This window comes from Echiichthys vipera (assembly GCF_963691815.1).
Source record: "Echiichthys vipera genome assembly, chromosome: 6".
NCBI lineage: Eukaryota > Metazoa > Chordata > Actinopteri > Perciformes > Trachinidae > Echiichthys > Echiichthys vipera.
In genome coordinates this window covers 23,055,911-23,079,170 of record NC_139831.1, presented here as the reverse complement: position 1 = coordinate 23,079,170, position 23,260 = coordinate 23,055,911, and the positions used below count along the sequence as shown (strand labels likewise).

At 41.3% G+C, this 23,260-nt stretch overlaps 1 protein-coding gene across 1 annotated transcript in view; it reads right to left on the bottom strand.

Moving 5' to 3' along the window:
• Positions 1-23,260, bottom strand: part of tenm1 (teneurin transmembrane protein 1) — a gene marked incomplete at both ends in the record, with an annotated part of 163,404 nt that overhangs the window by 1,155 nt on the left and 138,989 nt on the right. The window contains 14 exons of the mRNA XM_083914792.1: positions 678-820; positions 1,518-2,224; positions 3,533-3,834; positions 4,258-4,469; positions 6,227-6,369; positions 7,589-7,833; positions 9,108-9,401; positions 10,252-10,496; positions 12,051-12,223; positions 12,796-13,109; positions 14,282-14,478; positions 16,031-16,118; positions 19,712-19,906; positions 20,330-20,413. Of these exons, the coding sequence (XP_083770918.1) occupies positions 678-820; positions 1,518-2,224; positions 3,533-3,834; positions 4,258-4,469; positions 6,227-6,369; positions 7,589-7,833; positions 9,108-9,401; positions 10,252-10,496; positions 12,051-12,223; positions 12,796-13,109; positions 14,282-14,478; positions 16,031-16,118; positions 19,712-19,906; positions 20,330-20,413 (3,342 nt within the window). The remainder of the gene's footprint in view (positions 1-677; positions 821-1,517; positions 2,225-3,532; positions 3,835-4,257; positions 4,470-6,226; positions 6,370-7,588; positions 7,834-9,107; positions 9,402-10,251; positions 10,497-12,050; positions 12,224-12,795; positions 13,110-14,281; positions 14,479-16,030; positions 16,119-19,711; positions 19,907-20,329; positions 20,414-23,260) is intronic.

Here is a 23,260-nt window from a genome sequence, read left to right as displayed (position 1 = left end):
GTGATGAAATGATCAGAAGATTGTGTCACGAAATAAAATGAAATTAAACAACCAACCAAATTAATAAAGCCAAGCAAACAACAGAATTAATTAAGTTATTGTTTTTCATATCTTTTCCCATGTAGTGCATAATGGTGGAATAGTTAATTGCACTGAGGATTAATTTATTTTACATGTGAGTTTACATTAATTAAGCATGTTGTAATACATGCTGAAGAGTTCCAACTAACGACCATTTTCATTATTGATAAATTTGATAATAATTTTTCTTTTTAATTGACCAACAGTCTAATCCTTCAATATATTAATTTACAATGATTTAAAAAAACAAAACAATTTATTAATTACATTTTACAGCGGCAAGTCTTCACATTTAAGAAGCTGACTTAAGCGACATTAATGACAATCTATTATTCAAAAGTTAAAATGTTCTATTGACTAATTGGTTGGTCGATTCATTATCCCAGCAAACATACTGATGCTTGAAAACATTGTTATTAATAAGAACCCAAAGGAGTCATCGAAAATATTAAAATATTTTACAGGGAGGGCTAAAAATACTAAAGCGTATATACTATATGTATTTCTTTCGATATATTTGAAATATACTAAGGGTTAAACCAAACAAGTATCTCAGGGACACAATAGTTAGAGAGAGTCTTTTTTAGAAAGCTCACCTTGCTTGTGTCCCAGTCCTGTGTCTTCGTCTGGGTCTTCATCAGTTCGTATGTTTGTTCCATTCTGCCCACTTCAGGCTTCGGGAAGCCTGGGACAACATTATGAAGCTGGAAACCAAATAGCTGCAGCCAGCTACCAATGTCTTGACACACACACACACACAGACACAGACACATACACACAGACACACCGACACACAGACAAACACACACACACACACACACAAGAAAGAGAGAAAATTGTGATGAGCAAAAAAGTTAGAATATAATGTGTATACTGTGAAGCACACTAAAAGTCATAAGGCCATGGAAACAACACCCTGTACAGGAAATCACACAAGTATATGAGCATAATACGTGGCAGAGATGGTCGGGCTGTTGTTTCCCTGACAAACACATTGTGTAATAAACAATCCTGCTGCAGGAACTCGTGACAGGCCAAATGAATGTTCCATTAACCAGAAGGACATACTCCCCCCTGACATCCTATATTCATTCTCCCGCTTTCCTATTCCATCTCTTTCCCTTGCTTGAGTTTCTATTTGGTCTCTCTGGGGAAACAGTATGTTCTTGACAGACAAAGGGAACAAAACACAACAGCCTGTGTTAAAATAACAAGTTGATCAGAGGCATGGCTGTCCTTTCTGTTGCAGGTACATTCTGTTTGTCACATTTCTATCTATCACACAGCTCACCACAGGTGAGCTGTGTGCCCCATTCACTCACTCTTCATGGCAGATGTTTCCCGTGTATGTGTGTGCGTGTCTGTGAAAGTAGGTGCCGCTGAAATACCTCCTGTGAGTCACTGAATGAATGTGTGTATGCATGTGTGAAGCTCACTTGTAGTAAACTCCGTCACCTCCTCCACTCTGCCAACTGGGCAGTTATTCTTGAAGGCGTACACGTTCAGCGGCTTCGGCTCCTTGCTGAGCTCCCCCCACAGTTCATGATTGGGCGAAGTCCATCGACCGGCTAGTGTGTCATAATCCCGCCTGCCCAAATGGACTAGCCGCGTGAGAGGGTCGTACAAGCCCCCGTGGAAGCCGATGACAAGCTGGAAGTCGGGGCTGGTGTCCTGGTAGACCTCTCCATAAGGGGTGTAAAGGATCTCTTTGACTAGTCGCCCCTTGCTTGAGAAAACTGCCCTCGGAGTCCCCACGCTGTCACAGGCGACGTAGTACTCCTCCCCGCTGCTCAGCTCCATGGCGATGAGGTGGCCCTGCAGGTCGTAGTACAGCGACGTGATCAGATTGCTGCTGTGGTTGTACAAGTGGCTGACCCTAGTGGGGCGGGACAGATCAGCATAAAAGAACTGCAGCTGCTCGCCCTGGCTGCTCTTGGTGGCCACGCGCCGACCCAGCCCGTCATAGCGATACCACACAGCACGCTCGGTCACTCGGTTGAAGACGCGGGTCAGAAGGCCGTTGGAGTTGTAGTCGAACAGATCATTGGCTCGCTGCCGGAGGAAGCCGTCGTCATCCACGCTGTACTGTAACTCGCCAAGGTGTGTGATGCGGTCTCTCTGGTCATAACGCAGCGGTGTCAGTCTGGAATTAAAACCAAACAGGTATGTACATTAACACTGAAAACATGCCTAACATTAAAGTCCCTCTCCAATCAAAATGCGTTTTCAATTCATTGTCTGGGCTTGAATATACGGGTTTGTATCTGTGAAAAGTTTGTCACAAGAGAGGTGCTTTTTACATTACTCTCCTGAAGGAGGAGATGTCTGTGCACTTCTCTGAAATGTGAGATTCAAAGGTACACTGGACAAGCTAGATTAGACGCATTACTAATGTGAAAGCCAATCAAAAGCCAATAAGAAGTAACCTGAAACTTCTAGTACAGAATGGACTTACAGAAAGCAAAAAGACACTGTAACATCATAGCAGATTTTATTGACGTTTCACCATCAACCACTGCAAGTTATAAGCTAACAAGCTAACAAACAACATAAAGATGCTAAATACACTTCCCATTCTGATATATCTGAACAACAGACTCTTAATCAGAGTCTGGAGGCTCAAACACATTTGAACGTGGAGCTCCGGGGCCAGCAGTCCGGATCGCACTGCTCTTTCACCGGTCAAATGAAATGGTATACACTTCCTGTCTCCTAAGCGGGTGTGGCCTTGTTTGAAAGTGTAATGAACGTCATGTGGATGGACGGAAAGTTATATTTTAAGATTTAAGATAAGATTTTTATATTTACTTTTGCTAACATTAGATATTTACACAAATATATTTAGCATTAAAAGAATAGTTAGCTGTGGCGTTTGTTAGTTGACTTTAGCTGTCGTCTGGCTGAGGCAGAAACAGTTCTCGGTTAAGGTTTTTTTACTGATTTGGTGTCGGAAAAACGGCTTTGGTGTCAGCATGTTCGGGAGATATGTGGCTTATGAAAAATGGGCACAATATTTAGTTTGGTAACTATGGGACAAATTTTTTTTTCATAATCTGTGTTTCACGTTCACTTCTAGCTTTGGAATCTATACACTCAGGACCGCTAGTCTCCTAAAGAGGCGGGGCCGTGACAAAACCCACGTGACACAGATACAGGAAATTACACTAAATTGCTCCATCTTCCTTCTAAAACATCATAGTTAGCACAGACCACACTAAGGACCGCTGAGGCGATTAGAATGTTATTTTTTCTGATCACTTAAGTCATTAACTGAGGAGCATAAAAATTTCATGGCAATCCATCCAATAGTTGTTGAGATGATTCAGTTGAGACAAAAAGTTGACCATCTGACATTACTACCCCTAAATGTTTTGTTTTGACATTGTAATGCTATGTCACATTAATTGCTGTAAAATAAATGTATGTAGTTGTAGGTAGGCTACTAACTTACCTAGCACTAGTCCCATGGCTGAGCAGGTTAATGTTCCCGTTGAGGTCGTAGCTGTAACGCCACTGAGGCCGCTCATTGACCGAGGCACTTTGCAGCTGGCTATCTGCATCATACTCAAAAGTGTAGCGCGTCACATTGTTGTCCACCCCCACCCTGATGTCACAGGTGGTTGTGCGCCCTGCCGAGTCATACTGGATGGTCATCCAGTAGGCGATGGATTTAAGGATCTCATACTGGACCTCGACCACCTGGCCGTAAGAGTTGAATACCTTGGTGTGCTTCATCAGATGGGTGGTGATCACCTAGACAAGCACAGGTGAGATTGGTTAGTCTCGAAGTTGATGAGAGCGATGAAGTGGGCCATGAAACCAAAATAAATAGCTGAAAGAAGCTAAATCGGCAAAACTATCCTAAAGTATCCTAATCCATGGGACTGTGCCTTTGTTAGACTATCCAGTCTCGATTCGTAAAGATCACCAGATTATTGATTTTATGCCCTGATAACTGTCATTAACATCTTCACATTCATCTTCAAAAAGATACATGGTATCAAGTGTGATAGCGTTTTTGAATGTACAAAATGTATGGTCCAATTTAAATAATTTAATTAAAATGGGGACATTTTTAATTATGCTTTTGTTTCGGTAACTGAAATGGATTTTTAATTGATTTTCATTATAGAAATGAAATCGTGACACCACTACTAATTCATGAGTGGTACCTACCTGGTTGAGGTCATAAAAGATGACGCTGAACTTGCCAAACTGCTCGACCCGTCCTGATACGTCCACATAACGATACAGATCAATGGGAAGAGGAGTCTCATTGATGACTGCTTGCATGCTAGTCACTCTAAAGTTGTTGTAGCTGTAGTCAAACCTGGCATTGACCAAGCCCTCTTCGCTAAAGCGGAAGATTTGCCGACTTGTCAGGGGACCTAGACAGAGGAATCAGAGCGGTTTCATGTTAGGAATTCATCAAGTTTCAGAGACACACATTAGCATGTGCATGAACTATATACACACCACATGTGCACACATGGCCCTCACAGCTGGCCATCATGATACCCATAAAAGCCTGACTAATTAATTCAAATCAAGGACTAATTCAACATCATTAACACAGACGGGCGCAGTACAATCCATTCAATCTTAACTATCCTCACACCTCTATGGCATTTCCATTGGTGACCTTTAATATGGAGGGATAATGAAATCTAAAGACAATAGCCATGATGGGCCAATGTGCTCCTTAATGTCAGAGCATCAACTTTAACAACAGCATTCATCACCTCTGCGGCTGCTACTGCAGCTCATCCTCCATTTGGAAAAAAGGCCTGCTAATGAACACCATTATGCTATCTGAGATGACTCTGATTGCAGTTAAAATGACTAAATGTCTAGCTTTGGAGACTGTAGAAAGCTGTATCACCATTACATCTTCTATTTTTATTTTCTGTGCAATGTTGATTCTAATCCTGCACTAATGGGGAAATGGCAGAAGCTCTAAGAGTTAGGTGGAGCCTTTTCTACAGCCCTAGGGAACTTACAGGCTGTTCGTCTTGCTTCTCTAGCTGTCATTTCCCAAAGCTGTCATCTTTCCTTCTCTTTTACTGTTCCTTTTCTTTCTCGCCTACCCTTCTATATCCCAGTCTCTATTTTTTTTTGGTCCCTACTTTTTCTTGTCTCCTCTCAAGGGACAATTATCACTATCTCTCCTCTCTCTAAGGCTCCGTTTGTTCTGCTGAAATGAGATCAGTTAAAGGAAGGTGAGAGTCTATTCACAGTGAGGGCAAAGCGATAAACACACACACACACACACACACACACACACACACACACACACACACACACACACACACACACACACACAGAGAGAGAGCTTTGCCTCGCAGATTAGTGACACATGATCATGGTGAGCCAATTGCAAAGCCATGTGAAGTGAACCAGCAGCAGAGATGAGAGCGCTTTCCACGACCCTGGAAAGAGTCTGTATCTTGAGGGAATTGGTGAACTGTATTAACAATGAAGGTGTCCACATATATCTGCTGCCACAGCTAAAGGGGACCATTGATGGTAATGTCATTGCTGGGTTATACTGCAATTTATGAAGGGAAATGTCTTTCTGACTCATTTTTCGAATAAAAAGTGAAACAACTGTCACGTTATTAGGGTTATAATGGATGACCTCAGGTAAGATTTCAATGTTTTTCTGTCCCATGTATGAACAAATACACACAATATTACAAATGTACAAAGATACAAATGTGTCCCACTATGTCCACCACATATCTTATTTTCATATACATTCACTTGTCTACTTTGATCAGGCAGCCTGGTTGCGGAGGTGGTGGAAGATATAGCGCAGCTCAGAGACCAGAGGGGGGTCTCATATTTACAGCTGTGGTACAACACAGTCTCTTTCACCCGAACATGCTCGGCCCTATTCACACTTCTAACTGTGGCTGCATCAGTCGCAGGGAAAACAGCACCAAGTCTGACTCAAAGCCAGACTACAGTTTGATTCTTTTAACAAAGTGAGCAGTCTCGTCACAGTACAGAAGCTTTGAGTTATGCTCTTTTTCTGCTAGGAGAGATATTTTTAAATGCTCAATTTGAAGATGACTCATTGTGTATTGTAAATATTTTATGTTTGTGGCCCTCTGTCCCATGTGCCGTGAGAGCATGTGTATACCTGTCTGTCTGTAGCGTATGGAGCTTATGAAGCCATTATGGGTGAGATGAATGGTCTTGACAGTGCCGGAGGCCTCGTCATAAGTGAAGGTCACCAAGGTGGAGTCATAAACCACCTCCGAGAGCCGTGCCGCTGGTGTATACCTTGAAAAAAAGGGTGAAATGAAGAAAGGAACAATTTATAGAATAGACCATAAAATACAACGTTATGTCATAAGTGTGTAATAAAACGGTATTTCAGTTAAAAGGTTACAAATGCTCATTTTCAGGTTCATACTTTTGTTTCTACTAGAACATGTTTATATGCTTTAATGTTCAAAAACACATTTTTCCCCCCAAACAGTCTATCTGAATATATCTGTAGTAACCCTCTGACTGCTAAGTTTTAACGACTGTCTCTTTAAGACCCCTCCTGACAGATTCCAGTCTGCTCTGATTGGTCAGCGTTTCGGGGTTTTCCTTATCTGCGCCCTCTGCACCGTCATTGAAGGCGGGGAATGACTGTAACAACACTGTAGCAGCTAGTATAGTTGTGACATCACAACCGTACAGAATTCCTGACAGCTCGTTTAAAGACACAGTTTCTGAATACAGGCTGTGTGCATTTCTCTGTGAATTGAGATTTTTGATACTTAGAGTATTTATATAGCACCTAGACCTGCTTTATAATAAAGAAATTTATGTAAATCTCACCTTTTACAACATGGGACCTTTAAACAAATTCACAGTAAAACATTTAATCTTCAATCTAAGTAAACATGCTATAAAGCTCATGAATAATACAGATACATGTAGACCCCTTGGGCCATAAGGAAATAAGTTGCATCATCTTTTAACATTTCATCAAAATCAAACCGGCTGCTGTGGCAGTTATGGCCTTTCAAATCTTGAAAATGGGGCCGTTTATCAAAGTGTCCCTATCAAGCTTATGCGTATTAAAAATGTTAAATGCCAGAACATCGCCTGAATCAGTCCTCCAACTTCCATCAAAATCAAATCAGAGGTTTCTGACATAGTATGATGATAAAAAAAAAATGTGACCTTTAATCAGTCTCCCCATTTGTCCAATCAGAGTAACTTGTAAGGACAGCTGGGTGTCTGGAACGTTTTGTGACAGCTAGACTTAGGGCTGTAATAGGGCTTTTAAAATGAGAGATTAGCCTTTAATTATAGCATCGTCATCAAGCCAATCAGTGTTATATTTTTATATGGCTGACTATAGTGCCAAGATGCATAATGCCTCCAAGTTTCATGAAAATCAAATCACTGATGTCGCCAATGTCACCTCTTCCACACTGCACTGCCTCCCCAAATTAAGCGATAAAACCAACAGCCGGTAATATTTCTACGATCTGTGTCATACCTGTAGATGACACTGCGTCCTGTTCCCAGGTACTGAGTCCTCAGCAGCCTCCCGTCCAGGGTGTAGTCCTGCATGAAGGAGGCCTGGCTGTCAGGAGGAGTGTATATGTTCCTATAGTAACCAATGGACAGGAGCGACTGCAGGGTGTGTTTCACCATGCTGGGCATCGTCACGGCAACCAGACGGTCTGTTTGGTCGTATTCAAAGACGTATCGCCGCTGGCTATGCAGGAGCAGCATAATGGACTGCAAGAACACAGACAGATGCATGGCTGAGTTATAATGCTGTATTTGTGATTAGTCTTTTCTTTCTCTTTCTGCTTTGTTTGTTTATTTCAATGCCATTCGGTGAAATGTCTGCACTTCGAGACAACCTTGGTTTTAGCTTGAGGACCATTCATTTTTCAGTTAGTCACTGAAGGTTATTTTATTCTTAAATTAAACATCAACCTGGAGTTTTGGGTCTTTTCACATCACAGCAGCAGTGTTGCTCCGGGTTGAATTTTTATTTTACTTTTCAGGCAAGCTTTAAAAATCTGCGCATGCAGTCGTGTAGATATTTGAACAGTCTGAACAGCAGTGAAACAATGTTATGTAAAAATACTCCTCTATTAAACTGTGAGGAGTAATATTAATGTATTAATTAAACATGCAGGTATTATTCATTTCTAGATGGTTCTGTGATATAAGCTCATTTACATCCTAATTTTGTCTTAGAGCAAAAGCTGACACAAAATTTATTTCAGCTTTAATATATTATATTTCATTAAATATTTCAATTAATTTCAAGGACGGAAATTATTACTTCTGGTAGCTTTCAGCTTTGTCACAAACTTGAAGGAACATACCTTTTTGCCTGTTTTATTCCTTTTTTACTAAAGATTACATGTGCCATACATCATTTCTAACCATTTTTCAAATCATGGCGACTGTTTTCTGTCAAACCCACTTTAAAAAAAAAACTGGTTTCTTTTCCTTTCACCACTCTGTGAAAATCAAGTGACAGAGCCTTGAAACCTGCTTGATTTATGTAATTCATCACAATGAACATCCTGTCTGCTCTTACTGCTCTCAAATAGTTGGTGCCGTTGCGTAGTCATGCAGCTATACAATAAGTTAAGCTTGATTTAAAAAGTCAGCGCATTATTGAACTCTGACATAACATTTACTTTGCAAATTCATTTTCATAGTTCAGTAAAATTAATGGAACCCGGCTGCCTGGAAAAAGGCAGGAAAAACACATTAAGGGATGGTGGTATAGTACTGTAAATTATTTTAATTTGTTTTCAATGTTACTTTCATTTCACACAGCAGAAGAACTTTAAGTGTTAGTTTTGGTTTCAGATGCAATTGTCTCAAAGCAGCGAACAAAGGAAGAGCAGATGTGTTAGATTTCTGCAAGAAGCAAAGACGAAAACAAACAGGAGTGAAGCCATCAAAGAAATCTCAGCATGAAACCCTCAGAAACTGTCTATCACGTCCCACCCTTCGAACATGCTTTCTATACTTGCAGCTCTTACTTTGTCTGAGTATGTGTAACTCCAAATCTTGCCATTGACCCAGGCTCTGGACACCACCCTGTCGTTCTCATACTCCATCCGTTCAGACCAGTCACCGCGGTGAATCGCGGACAACAGTCCTCCACCAGAATAGCTGATGTTGACCTCAGTGTATTTGCTACTGGGGGACCAGACCACGGGTCGGCCTAGCGGGTCATACTGGATGTGGAGGGTGAACTTTCTGTGGTCATCGTAGATCTTCCCTACTCTGGTGTTCTGATCAAAGTCTATGGACAGCAGGTTCCTGTTATGTGCCTGAAAGAAAATCAGTAAAACATAAGTGAGAGGGAGAACAAAATGTTACTTTTTCTGCTCTGCCTTATAATCAACATCAAATGTAGATAAGGCCGCAGACATGCACAAATAAATGAAGTGGCAGGTTTGAGACAAGCAGAGATTTCATTAGTTAAGATAAAGTAATTGTGACATTTAGAACAAACCGGACCTGCATAATAATAATAATAATAAATTGCCTTGTGAACAAGCAAAGAACCGAGGCCTGGGGAGTGCTAATTAATTAGTACACAGATAAAATGTCCTTATGAAATATTCTGTTTGTATGGTGTACTTCCTGTGCCAGGGAAAAAGAGAACAGGAGTTGCAGTCAGCATGTGATTTGTACAGCTAACAGGTTCCGAGTCACTTGACCTATCAGTTAGCTTCCAGTGACGTCAATAATCACTCACAACATCTAACATTTTGTGTACCAACAATCTGTAGCACAGTTCAAACTGCTCTACAGATTGTTGGCTCAACCACATGTAAGACCCACTGAGTAGCTGACACTTGGAATTGACATTTCCTTGTCATCTTTGATGAGGAGTGTGTAAAGGTCAGATGGCACAACTTTTGCTTAACTCAGCGTACTTTTAAGATCATGATGTGACCTATCAACAAAGGTTTCCATGATATTTGGCTGTGATGTTTACTGGTTACCACAGTGTATTAAAGGTCTCTTAAAGCCCCACCCATCCCTCCCGTATAAGCCCAGTCTGCTCTGATTGGTCAGCGTTTCAGTGTCTTCTGCATCTGCACTCTTAAGTGTCTGAATTTAAAGGACTGGATATCATTAGCTGAACAGTAAGTTGGTGATTTTGTATTTTACCCTGAGCCTGCGTTCATAAGTGCTGTAGTTAGTCTTGCTCTGCTCCTTCCTCTGCCTCCACTCGATCAGGCTGGGCGCGTGGTCTCCAGGCAGGCTGATGTTACAGCGGCTGGCCGTGGGACTGATGCCTCCCCCGACTCCTCCGGGGAGGAGGGGCTCCGTGATGAGTGACAGCTCCATCCCACTCGCCAGTGTCACAAAGAACGAACCGTCGGCGCTGACTCTGTATGTACTCTGAGCGTGGTCTGGAGGTCGATCGTAAGGATGGGTCACACGCAGATACGCACAAACAGAAAACCACATGTGCATGCAAGGATGCAAATATGCAGCAATAGAAAAAAAGTGTGAAAAAAACATCAGTCACTGTCTCTCAAACAAACGGTCTTGATAAAAATCAATGATAAACAGTACAGCTGCAGACCACATGAATGCAACAAATACACGTCTGCCTTTTTCTATTGGTGTTTCGTTTTAGTTAATTGCTGTGTGTTTTTCAATTTTCTCTGCAATATCAACACTACACTTTACCTGCTGTATCTTTAGAAACATGTAATCTACTAAAAAAGAGAGCAATAAGAAAAGAGGGAGAGAGAGAAAGAGAGAGAAAATGAAAGGGGGAGTAAGGGAGGGGTGCTTGACCACAATAGTTTTCACACATTACAAAAGCTTCTCAGAAACCGTTCTTTCATTTCTATATTATACTGAGTAATAGACAGAATTTACACGTGCCAATATCATTTTGTGTCACGCCTTTACCATTTCCGCAACACGATTAATAAAGAAAATTGCAAAAAATCATCATAAAACTATATTTCAACCATAACATTTAATGCAGCTAATAAACTGCACAGTAACTTCCATCCCCTCCACTACTATAAAAGCTTTTTCTGCACATGGTTATTGTTGCCTCAGAGGCAGAGAAGGAACGCAGTGAGTTTGTGGGTGGTGGAAGTACAGTAAAGGGGGGCACTCTAAATCAGGGGGTCATTTCAACTCTTCCCTGGCAGCTCTGTCATACTGTAGCCCCCTGCACATGCTAGCGTGTCTGCAAGTGTATTTGTGTGTGTGTTGCGGCAGCTTTTCTCTCCCTGCAGTCCTGTCATTGTGACAACTGCTAGAAAGCAATTAAAGGGATGACATGAGAGGAAACTGCTCCCATGAGCGGCTTCTCCACTCCACTCTCATTTTCTCCTCTTCTCATCTCTGCTCTCTCTTCTATTTTTTCTCGCGGCCGTTAAGGCGTTTCACAAGTCAGACGGATCTTCCTTTTTTGGTAAATGAAAAAATAAATCACATTTTTTTTTCTTTAACTGCCCATTAGTGTGCTTATGTGAATAGGACATATCAGATCCATATGTGAATTATTTATCGAAAGGGATAAATCCTTTCTCAAAGCTGTGAGTCTCCCACATGCTCATCCAGTGCAGCCGATGAAGAAAGAGAATAAAAGAACACAGGTCAGTGTGTCTGACCTGACCAGAATAACAGTCAGGTTACTGCAGTTTGCCGGTCATGCATTTTTAAACATCACTATGCCCTCACAGTCCGCCCTCCTTATACATTTGTCTGTGGTTTAGCCCCCACAGATGATTCATAAAAACGTTTTTTTTCAGCATGTTTGTGGTAAACTAGTTGGGGGTAGATGCATTATGATGAGACTATAATCTTTCCTTTGTGTCATCCAGTGAATACTTGGGGACTCTACATATGTGACACCTCTGTGTAAACCTCACTATCACGGCAGTTTACCCATGCTCCTACTGACCCATGAGGAGTAGAAAAAACCTATGATGCTGTACCTTGTCTGAACGTGTAGATGGTGTCACTGGCAGACAGGTTGGTGCTGGTGACAAAGTTCTCACGGTTGGACGCTTCCACCTCAACCCGAGACCAGCGTTCCAGGTTGCCGTGGAAGCCGCTCACTTCACCGGTGGGGAGGGTGATGTTGGTCACGCGGCCCTCGCTGTTGTACCTTGGAGAATAATCACAAAGACCATAATGTACAGGCACAAATGCACACAGATAACTGTAGCCCTTGGACAAATGAACACAGCCATTCGCACAAATAAGCGCAGAAACACACAAATGCATACTCACTATCACTCCGTTTCCCCATCATACACACACTTCGGCACAGAGTAAGTGTCAACTATGATTTATATGTGTAATTATCCAGCTGTGGAATTTGAGACAGAGACTCGGTCGGCAGTGGTGAATAATTCAGACGGATGTGTTTTGGTGTGTATAGTATATGTGTGACACTAAACATGTGTGTGATCAAAGTCTTGCAGAGACGTCCTTCAGCTAATCAGTCACTTATGTCAAAACAGAAGAAAAGCCTTTGCAGCTCTCTACAGTACAGTGGTTGCCTACCACCAGATGGCACTCACAAGTCACACCGCAAGCACAAGCACAAGCTCTGTCTCACATTAAAACACATGCATTTCCATGTCAATACACAGAATCAAGCAACCAACCATGAATAACAAAAGTGAAAGAGAAAGAAAAAAATGAGTGCACAATAAGCAGAGAGAAAAAACTTACTCATAAACAGTGGTCCAACTGTTCTCGTCGCTTTTGGTTGCTAGGAGACCTGTGTTGCCATGGTAAGTGATGTGGGCGATGTCATGGCCTTGGGCTGACACCTTCCTCAGTGTTCCACTGTTGCTAACAGACAGCCAGTACACCTGTCCGCCAGGTAGTGCCAGCCAGAGAGGCACTCCATGAGCATCTCTCCTCACCTGCAGCCCATGGCCGTCGCGACTCGTCAGTCCCGACAGCTGGCCGTCTGAGCCGTAAGAGAAGTTGTACAGGTAGTGGCCAGTGATCAGGTGCTTAGTGTACATGTGGGAGCCATTCTGTCGTGGGAGATAGACTGTAGTCAGGATTGTGTTTCATCCACTATTTGTAAACCCATTAAGTTTGAGTCTTGGTAACTACTAGCTACTGTGGTTTCAAACTAGTGATCTACTCAATTTGGTTGCACCATTAAAACCTAATTGATGTCTTAGCTAGTAAATGCCATGCATACGGATTATCAAATCATAATATGTAGCATAACTTTAAAAAAATAACAATTTCAAGGGGCATAGAACATTTACTTTCCAGCTGTGTGTCATAGCAGTGTGTGCAGATGTGTGTGCAGTGTGTGGCCTAAATCCCTGCAAAGCGGAGGTCTCCTGTAACCTGCCGAATGATGCAAAACGTGCCATTTAGCAGATTTCCGCAGATTTGCACAGATTGTGATGACATAAAACAAGGGATTCTGGCACACTCTCTGTAAAACTTTGAAGCTCTAAGTTCTGTGCACTGCGGCCACAGAGGAAAGCCACACACTGTTTATCTAGACATGCTGCCCGAACTGCCATGACAAAGAGCTGGATTTAAATTAGCAAAATATATCTTGAACTGATAGTAAATGTATGTCTTACTTTGTTTAATTTACACATACACACATGGGGAAATGTGTGTTTTAGAGTTTGCCTTAATACAGTTAAGAATGAATGAATGACAGGGAAATACCTGATTGTGCAAACCTAGCTGACTTTATTTGGGCATGTAATCTAATATTAGTTTTGTATTTTTAGTTATATTGTGTTACAGGTTACATTAATAAAGTGTAGCATCAAATATATCGACCATATTCCATATGACGTCTTTTACTCTTCTCTTTAAACAAGTCATGTTAGCGAGCTAACGTTAGCTTTGTCAGTTTGTCCAGTTAGCTAGCTAGCATTAGTTAGCATTACATCAGGCAGTTACTGGGAGTTAATATTCAGTAACAACTAGTTTCCACTAAAAGAACTAGCTTGTTTTAATTTAGTTACGTATAAGTCTTAGCAAACTCTTGAGCTGCTAGACTAAATTTGAACTGGGGAACAGCAAAAACTGCAACATTCATTCAATTTGGACAGTAAGGTGTTAAACTTGATACAAAGGTCTTATTCACCATTCTGAACTGAAGTGAAGTATAGTACCCAGGTATCTAGATATTGTACATTCTCTATTAAATAGCTCAGGCATTGTGTACCTGGCTGAAGAGATAGAGCTCCTGGTCCAGTGGGGAGCTGATTTCCATCAGTCCAACTGGGCTGGGCTGAGGCTGGTTAGGGCTGACAGCTCTGATCCGGATGTTTCCCAGATCCGCAATATACAGGGTGCCATTGGGGGCTACAGCCAGGGAGGAAGGGGCTTTGAGACGAGCATCACGGGCATAGCCCCCATCTCCTGATAAGAAAAAACAAAAAAGACATTATATCGACAAAATAGCATAAGTGAAGGGACCCTCAGATATGAACACACTGCGTAATACAATTAAACTTCAGAGAAAGAGAGAAGTCACAAATGGTTCACACAAGCTTTGCAGAATATGAAGATCCCATGGTGCCGCTTAAGCGTTTATCAGTTTAGCTCAGGACTTGGACATGTTGGGATGCTGTATTTTCCCAGTGGATTTGATATGACCACCTTGATAGTGACCTCAGCCTTATCAGACAGTGGTAGTGGGTGAGTGAATGCATTCACATGTCTTTGGTAGGCCCTTTAGATGCTGTCAGCAGTAGGCCCAGGGCCTCTGATGGGTCTGTGCAGGCAGCAGGGTTGCAGTTTATCTCTTGGCAGCATGCACATTATATGTGTGTGTGTGTGTGTGTGTGTTTGTTTGTGCGTGCGTTCATGTCTGTTTGTATCTGCATGCTCACATATGTGCGCATGTTCAAAGGCACTGTTTGCCTGTCTAGGGTGAAGGGATGGAAACGGAAAGCATCTGAAGAGAGTAATCATCTGTTAACAGCAAGACATGATTGAAAATATGCAAAGTACAACCCAAGAAATAGGGATGGTTACAACCCATTGGCTTGTGGCATGGGAAACACACTTCCCTCCATTCTGAATAGAAAAGAGATGATTTTTATGAGAAGAATTAAATGATAAAATCACATCCTCTGACACTTACAATGAAAGCATGGCCTAACTGTCAAAAGAACACCGGCTTATTTGTTTGGTCCTTTCCTCCTTTCCATTCATTACATTTCAGGTGCCCTTCCATGATACACCAAACCAGTTAAAACCTTCAATGGCTAGACAAGAGCTTTTTCTTTTACCAGCTGTAATTTAAATGGATTTAAAAAAGGTTTTTCTCCAAGCCGGTTCCGACTGAAATTTATAGTTTCCCCATGAATACAAATATATGCCTCCAAACACACACACGCAAGTTCTGTATACCCAACACACTAAATTCAAGTCAAATTACATTCCCATTGTGACATTATAGATAGTCATTACTTTCCTGTATATTGCCATCATTCACATTATTATATATATTTTTTTATATTTTTCAAGGAGAATCAAAACAGCCCTTCTCAGATATTAAAATCCAATCTGAAATAAATAGACAAGAAAACAGCGGATGAGACAGTCAAGAGGGAAAAAGTTCCTCTTATGCCCTCCTAATAAAATCACTGGCCAGCAGGGATACATAGACAGCAAGATTTAATCACCCCATATCAAGACACACTGACTATTTCAATTCATGTACGTAATGCTGAGGCTTTTGCATTTTGTTCTTGTTTTTTACCCTCCTCCAACAGCCAAGTATGATACGATCTGACACGAATTTTAAGAACAGTTACATGTTGTTTTCTGTACTTTAATCCTATTAGACATAATCTAATGTTTTCACAAAACTTAATCCTCACATAGTGTGTGTGTGTGTGTGTGTGTGTGTGTGTGTGTGCGTGTGTGTGTGTGTGTGCGTGTGTGTGTGTGTGTGATGACCCACCAGAGAAGCAGTCACAGTTGGGGTCTATCTTACAGTCACAGTCCGTGGGGGCTCCAGAGATGACAGATATCTCTCCGTTGGTTGACACCTGTTAAGTGTTCAAAAACGTCACACACTACAAAGGCCATTGGGGATAATGATGGCATTTCATAGAAACCTCTGGCTCTGTGTTTGTCTGCTGGTGCTTCAAACAAACATTCTAACACGATATCTCAGGTGGCTTCTTTAATTTTTGGAAAAACAAAAGAATTATGTATCTTCATTGTGGGAGAGGGTTCCCTGTTCGGCCTTAATGGGGTTTTGTTGTCAGATTGATGAATCTTTGCAACTTGAAATATAGCTCTCCAAGCAAATTAAACTGGTTGTCCGGATGGAAAGTGCACTAAATAAGGGTAAAATGTGCTACACCAACAATTTGATTTTGATGTATCTTGGAGGGATAATGCTTCTTTACTGGCCCAAGGAGAGGATGCAAAACCATTTGGCTTACTCGCTTTCTGGCAGAGAGTTAAATGAGACTACCACTCTTAGATCTGTATAGTATCTCTAACACACTTATGTGTCTGTTGTGATTATAAAGCATGCCGAGGGACTATATAAATACTGTGAAAGTGTTGAAATATCAGTATCGTAGTATACGATACGAGTATAGTAGTATAAGTATCTAAAGATGGATGACATCCCCAATTCCTCACTGTACAAAAATGAAGCTGAAATATTCCAGATATGGGCAATGATTCTGCGCAGCAGTGATCGGGCAGTGAAGCCACAGTATTTAAGTCATGCCCATAGACCCGACCAACCAATCGCGAGTGAGTCATAACCTATAATGCAACCAACCACCAGGGTCGACCGAAATGTTTAAACTTTCAGGGAGCTGAGGAGCCGTCCATCTTAATAAACAGTCTTCAATCAAACAAGAGTGGAAATGCTGACCAATCAGAGCACTGGGCTTTTTCAGGAGGAGGTCGTACAGAGACAGGCGCTAAAACAGAGCGTGTCAGACAAAGGGTGAATACAGGTACATTTAGACAGACAGTACGAGAAAAATAATGTGTTTTGTGATCATTTAAGCATTTAGAAAAGTATGAACTTGAAAATGAGCATAATATGAGACCTTTAATTAGGTGCTGGAAGACCAATTCATTTACTGTTGCTGTCTGAACCAGCCCAGATATTTCTCCCTGCTTCCAATCTTTGTGCCAAGCAAAGCTAGCAGTTGTTGGCAGTAGCCTTATATTTTAAATACAGACAAGAGGGTGATATTAATCTAGTCATCTAAAACTCAGCAAGAAAGCCAATGAGTGTATTTATCAAAATGTTGAACTTTTCCTTTAATATTTGATGACTGTATTTCTCAGGCATCTTAGAGTAGAAGATCTACCCCAGAAGGCCCTTTGTCCTTATTTAAGGCTCAGTAAAGGAGAATAAACATTTCATCGGCATGTTCTAGGAAAATACTCATGATAAATCCTCAAGGATTCAGAAGACCTGCAGAGTCGCCTTAATCAGTTCTGAGTTCCCAGCAGGAGGACGCTACAGGTGGCAAAATATAGACAGAAAAGCTTTCGATTTAAAATAATGACCAACTTCTTTGGGAGACATTGACATGCATTGCAGTGTTGTGACTTGTATGTGATAAAAAATGCTCCAGCTTCAAAAATATGTCTCCTTCACAGAAAACAAGTTCTTGCAATTTGTGCTTACTTGAAAACCAGCGAACACAGGCGCAACAGAGCTAATTTGGGATGCAATGATTGTGATTTTAATGCACCTCAAAGCTCCAATATCAAGCATATTCAATAACTTCCTTGCCACTATACAAGATTAAAAATTTAATTCAACACATATTGGTTATGCATGTGCGGTTCTGTGGCATGTGCCTGCGACCATGAGAGCATTATACGGAAAAAAATAGATTTTCTAAACAGTAAAAGATACAGCTGGTGCCAATTTAAGATTAAATGTAGTGATTAATTTGTGTATATTTTTTTCAGTTTTAAAATGCCAGTCTGTACCTGTGCGCAGATAGTTTGTCCTACAAGTGACACAATTTTCTGTATTTCATAAAAAAAAATTCTGTATCACACTCCTGCATCAGTCTTGTCAGGTTCTTCAATGTGTTGATTGAATCTCAGAACTACTGAGAAATTATGAAGCACATTATCATTAAATGTATTGTCAGCATCCTCCTAATGTCATAAAAGGGTTTCATTCACTCTCAAAGGAGAACTTTGGCGTGGGTCCGAACCTTCATAAATAGAACATAAAAGTTGGACTTTCTGTGTGAATGTTCCTTAGATGCATGATTAATATGGGCCCAGAAATACTAAACATAAAATAAGAGTGATAAATACAGCTAAGAATACATCAAATGACTTCACTGCCACATCTAACATGGCTGCATCAAAGAGGCATTTTATGTTGCTGTCTGCCACTTCATGGAGTCAGCGTGGTGCTGCTGACCACAGAAGAGCTATTGATTGAATCCAGCAGGCAATATCTTTGTGGGGCTGCTGCCAAAATGCTTTAGGGCTGGGATAGCATGCTGCTAGCTAATGGAACTAATGGACAAAAAAAAAGTGCATTTCTGATACGTGTATGTCCATAAGTCAGAGGCAGAATATGAACTCTTTTTTTGCCGCACAGCATCTGTGACCACGCCAAACAACCTCGCCTCAGTCGACTGTAACAGCAATATTAAGATATCACAAATGCAACAAATTAAAAAAATTTAATTTATTTATGCGTTCACGTTTTGCTCTTTGTTGTAATTATTGTTTATATGATAAAAAGCGGTTGCCACTGATGGCAACTGGTTGCCAATTTAACAAAATGGTGGCAAATGGCAACCTGGCAACAATTTCTGTTGAGCACTTTATAACAAAACAAATAAAACCAAAGGGAATTGGAAGCAACACACTTATAAAAAGGCCAGCCTATATAGGTGGGTTTACAACGTGGTACAGTGAGGGCTGGCCGTTCTATAGTGTTGAACTGTGTATTGTTTACTGTGTATTGAGTTCCCAATTTGAGACTGAACTGAACTGAACTGAACTGAACTGAACTGAAGTAAAACAGTAAAAGCATGTTCCCCTTTGTTCTGAGCCTGGACCATGGGATATTTAAGAGTAATCTTGGTGCAGAGTACTGGGTTATAAGTTCAGAAATATAAGAGGGTGACATGCCACAGAGGGCTTCAAATGTGATCAGGAGGATCTTGAACTGAATTCAGTCAAGCCAGTGTAAGTGGGCCAGAATGGAGGTAATATGCTCTCTTCATTTGGTGCTTGTCAAATGCAAGAAAGAAAACAAGAAAATAAGGAGTCACAGTAATCCAGGCATCTGATTTTAGCGTTATTTGAAAAACAAAAAGACTGTGATGGTCAAATTTCAGATTGTGATCAAACACAACACCTTCAAGTAGCAGATGGTTTTATATTCCCGGCTATATGACATTAGTAACAAGTAGGATAGAAATATTGGATAGGTAAGTCTTCTGTAAGGGTCAACATAAGGAAAGTAGTGGCTTTAAGGGTGTCTAATGCAGAAGCTTTCAGTAAAAATGTGTGGTATCAGATCATATGATTTCAGTGATGTTAAATCCATCATTGGCGGCCCTACAAAGCCCAGTCAGACTATCTCTAGCTAAAAATAGAGAGAAAAGTAAGACAGAGTGACCTGTTGGATGCGGTTGATGCGCCGCTCATCAGTCTCAGCGATGAACAGTGTGCCCATGTGGGACAGGGCGATGGCCTTGGCAGCCTCCAGGGTGGCGCGCACTGCTGCCCATCTCACCAGGTGGTGGTCAATGCCTGGAACCTGGCAGTGGATGGGGCGGCCCGCCACAATACGCACTTGAAGATTTTCTGATACCTGATATATAAAAAAGAGAAACAGACAGTAAATAATTAGAACTTCTTCAGGTAATTATTTTTCTTCAATGTAACCTGCCACTGACAATATATCTTTGTTGATCCAGAGCATCAAACATTGCCTACTGTACATCATCTAATGACTCACTTGGACAGGCAATTCGTTAATTTGGGTATTTGGGTGATAAAACCAATGACATTTTCTCAAAAACAACTTCTGCAAAAGAGTGTTGATATGTTTTTATTTTTATTTATTTATTTTTTATCAAGGGACAGCACTGCATCATTACTCTTTCTTCCTCAGCTACGTATAGTGCCAATGTCTCTCAAAAAAGCATACGCTTGGACAGGAATCAGGTTTAGATTGTATTCATTGGCATACATGTGTTTTGTGTGTGTTCAGGATGGTTTTTCTTCTGATTACCTGTAGGACAATGTTGTTGTCAAGGATGTAGAGGGAGTTGTCCAGCGGGTTAATTGCCAGGTCTGTTGGCCACTCCAGACGCACCTGTGGAATGACACACACACGTACATAAACAAAAACCATACATACAGGAACTGTATTTCTATCAACATTTAGAACAAAACAACAAGAAAGCCATGGTGGCGATCGCCCACTGGATTTAGTTACAGGTGATACAAATAATATCTCCTTAATAACGGCGCATTAGCCTCCTGACCCTCCCTGCTCATGCAAAGGTCAGTTGCGGGCAGGGAGCCTTCCCCGTGTTTATTCAAGACTTGCCTCGGCATTGTCGCAAATGTCAGCCAATAACTATGATCGCCACAAGCTCAAATAGCACACCATGCCCGCTAACACCTTGGGGGTCAAAGATAGACAAACCTGCACTGGCGCACAGCCACCCACATCACTGTCTATCTCACACACAAACACTCAAACTGTGAGCTATGGAGACGAGGAAGTGCGTCTGTGGGATCAGTGGGGTGATTGATGACTCTGAGGATGGATTGGTAAATAAATGGATCATGTTAAATTGCCACTGACATGTTCAATTATAGGCACTGTCAAATGAGAGAGAAGAGGGTTCACTCTGAAATCCCATTTTAAGAGGTAGAGAGATTCATCAAGCAGGACTCACTCTGTCCTTAGCCAAAGAGGACAAGCATCAAATCTCTCCTGCTCATGATATTGAACTTTGTAGGTCATCACTTTTACAAGTTAAGTTGAGCAGCACACACACAGCTGGGCCTGCTCAATTAAAGTCAAACTCAAACTAAAACAAACATTTAGCTCAGAAATCAATATATATATATTCCTTGTGTTTTTGGTTTGTGTACAACCTCGGTGATTGCACCTCTTTAATCGATGTTCACCCGGAGGCATGAGTTTTTTGGTACAATATCTGTGTGGGCAGGCACTATAAATAATTCAGAATATCACATTTCAACATCAACACATGTGGGGACTTACACTGTTGGTGATTGATTAGAACAGTATTATGTGATTTGGATCTACATTAGTCTTAGATATACAGGATTGATAGGAAACGGGGCAGAGAGATAGGGGGGATGATGTGCAGCAAAGGGCCGCAAGTGGGAGCTGAACCCAGGCCGCTGCGGTGAAGACTTTTAGCCTCTGCATACCTCTAAACCACCGGACACCCCGTGGTTACAGGAGTTTTCTCAGTCTGGTCATTTGCCATCACCACAATTGGATCAATAAAAGACAGACAGCTAATGCTAGCTAGCCACCATGTGCACAGAAGTGTGCAGGAGCTGCCGATGACTCAGCAGGTGTTGAACTCAAGAGTAAAGTAATATCTTGTGGGAATTAGGGCTCATGTTAGCAAGAGAGGCTTTCCTCAGTGAAAGTCAGGGTAGCACCTTATTTGAAGGGGTGTGCATAAGGGTGACACCAACAACTAACAAAAAGGAGTCTTCAGGAATGTTTAGGTGAGGAGTTTTAAGTCTGTTAATCAATTAATTCATTTACGGAATTACATAGATTCATGAAGATGTCCTAACAGGTGTCATGTCATGGTTATGCTAGCCTAGCTTGCTAGCTGCCACTTTCAGCGTGGATTACAAACTTAATGGCACAAATGTTGAATGTTGTAAAGGACAACCTTGTATACATCACATGCTACAGTCAGCACAAGACCACAGAAGTAGAAGCTTAGAAACTGCTACCAGGAATATATCCAAAAACTTCTTAAAAAATTTACAAATATACACAAACTGTATTATTATTATAGATTATATTTTTTGTTCTATTTTTATTATATACAAAAAGTGAGACTGACAAATATCAGTTTGACTTTAATCCACAAAACTAAACATTTGGGTTTTCATTTTGCATAAATCAAAGCAGTGATGTTTTTCTAGCCGTAGCGATAGAAATTTCCATCAATACCGATATGAGGTCACAGCACTTTATAAGAACACACAAGAGATGGAAGATGAATGCGTCTGGACGGGCTGCAGGCAAACAGAAGGATTGTGAGGTCACATGGGCCCCTTTAAAGACATATAAGAGCACCTCTGGGAATTCACCGTGGCTAAACACGCATATTCACACACACATACACGCACATACACAGGCGCTCACTTCCCTATGTGTGGGCAGATATCCCTCTATAGAGCCGGCAGTTCATCTATAATTCATCTTCTGCTCTAATAGGCCTGATATAAGTCAGCTATGTGATCTGAGGGCTGGCTGATCAAATCTGTGCAGTAACTGTCTTTGGTCTTTGCTGCACTCAATCTCTCTGTCTCTCACGCACGCACGCACACACGCACACACGCACGCACACACACACACACACACACGCATGCACGCACGCACACACGCACCCACAGACACACACACAGACACACGCACACACACGCACGCACAGACACACACACAGACACAAGCACACACACACACACACACACACACACACACACACACACACACACACACACACACACACACACACACACACACACACACACACACACACACACACACACACACAGGAAGACAGAAAAAGTTTCAATGGTAGAAGCTGGGCAATTTAGCCAGTCAGGTGATAATTCTCTGTTGGTCCATCATTACTAGTGACCCATTTCACATTACAGATAGTCATCTAAGCCACCGTTTATTAAAAAAAAAAAATTGATAAGTGCAGCCTCAAAACACACACACACACACAGAAGACAGAAAAAGGTTGGAAGAAGTTTGAATGGAAGAAGCTGGGCAATTTAGATTGACAAAACAATCAGTGACTGTTGAGAAAACAACAAACAAATTGCTTTTTTAGGTTAATTACTCAAATAAGTTGACACAAAACACACGCAGGAGTCTTAGATTTCGTAAGAACAGCTAAGCGACAGTGAAATGGTATGGAGG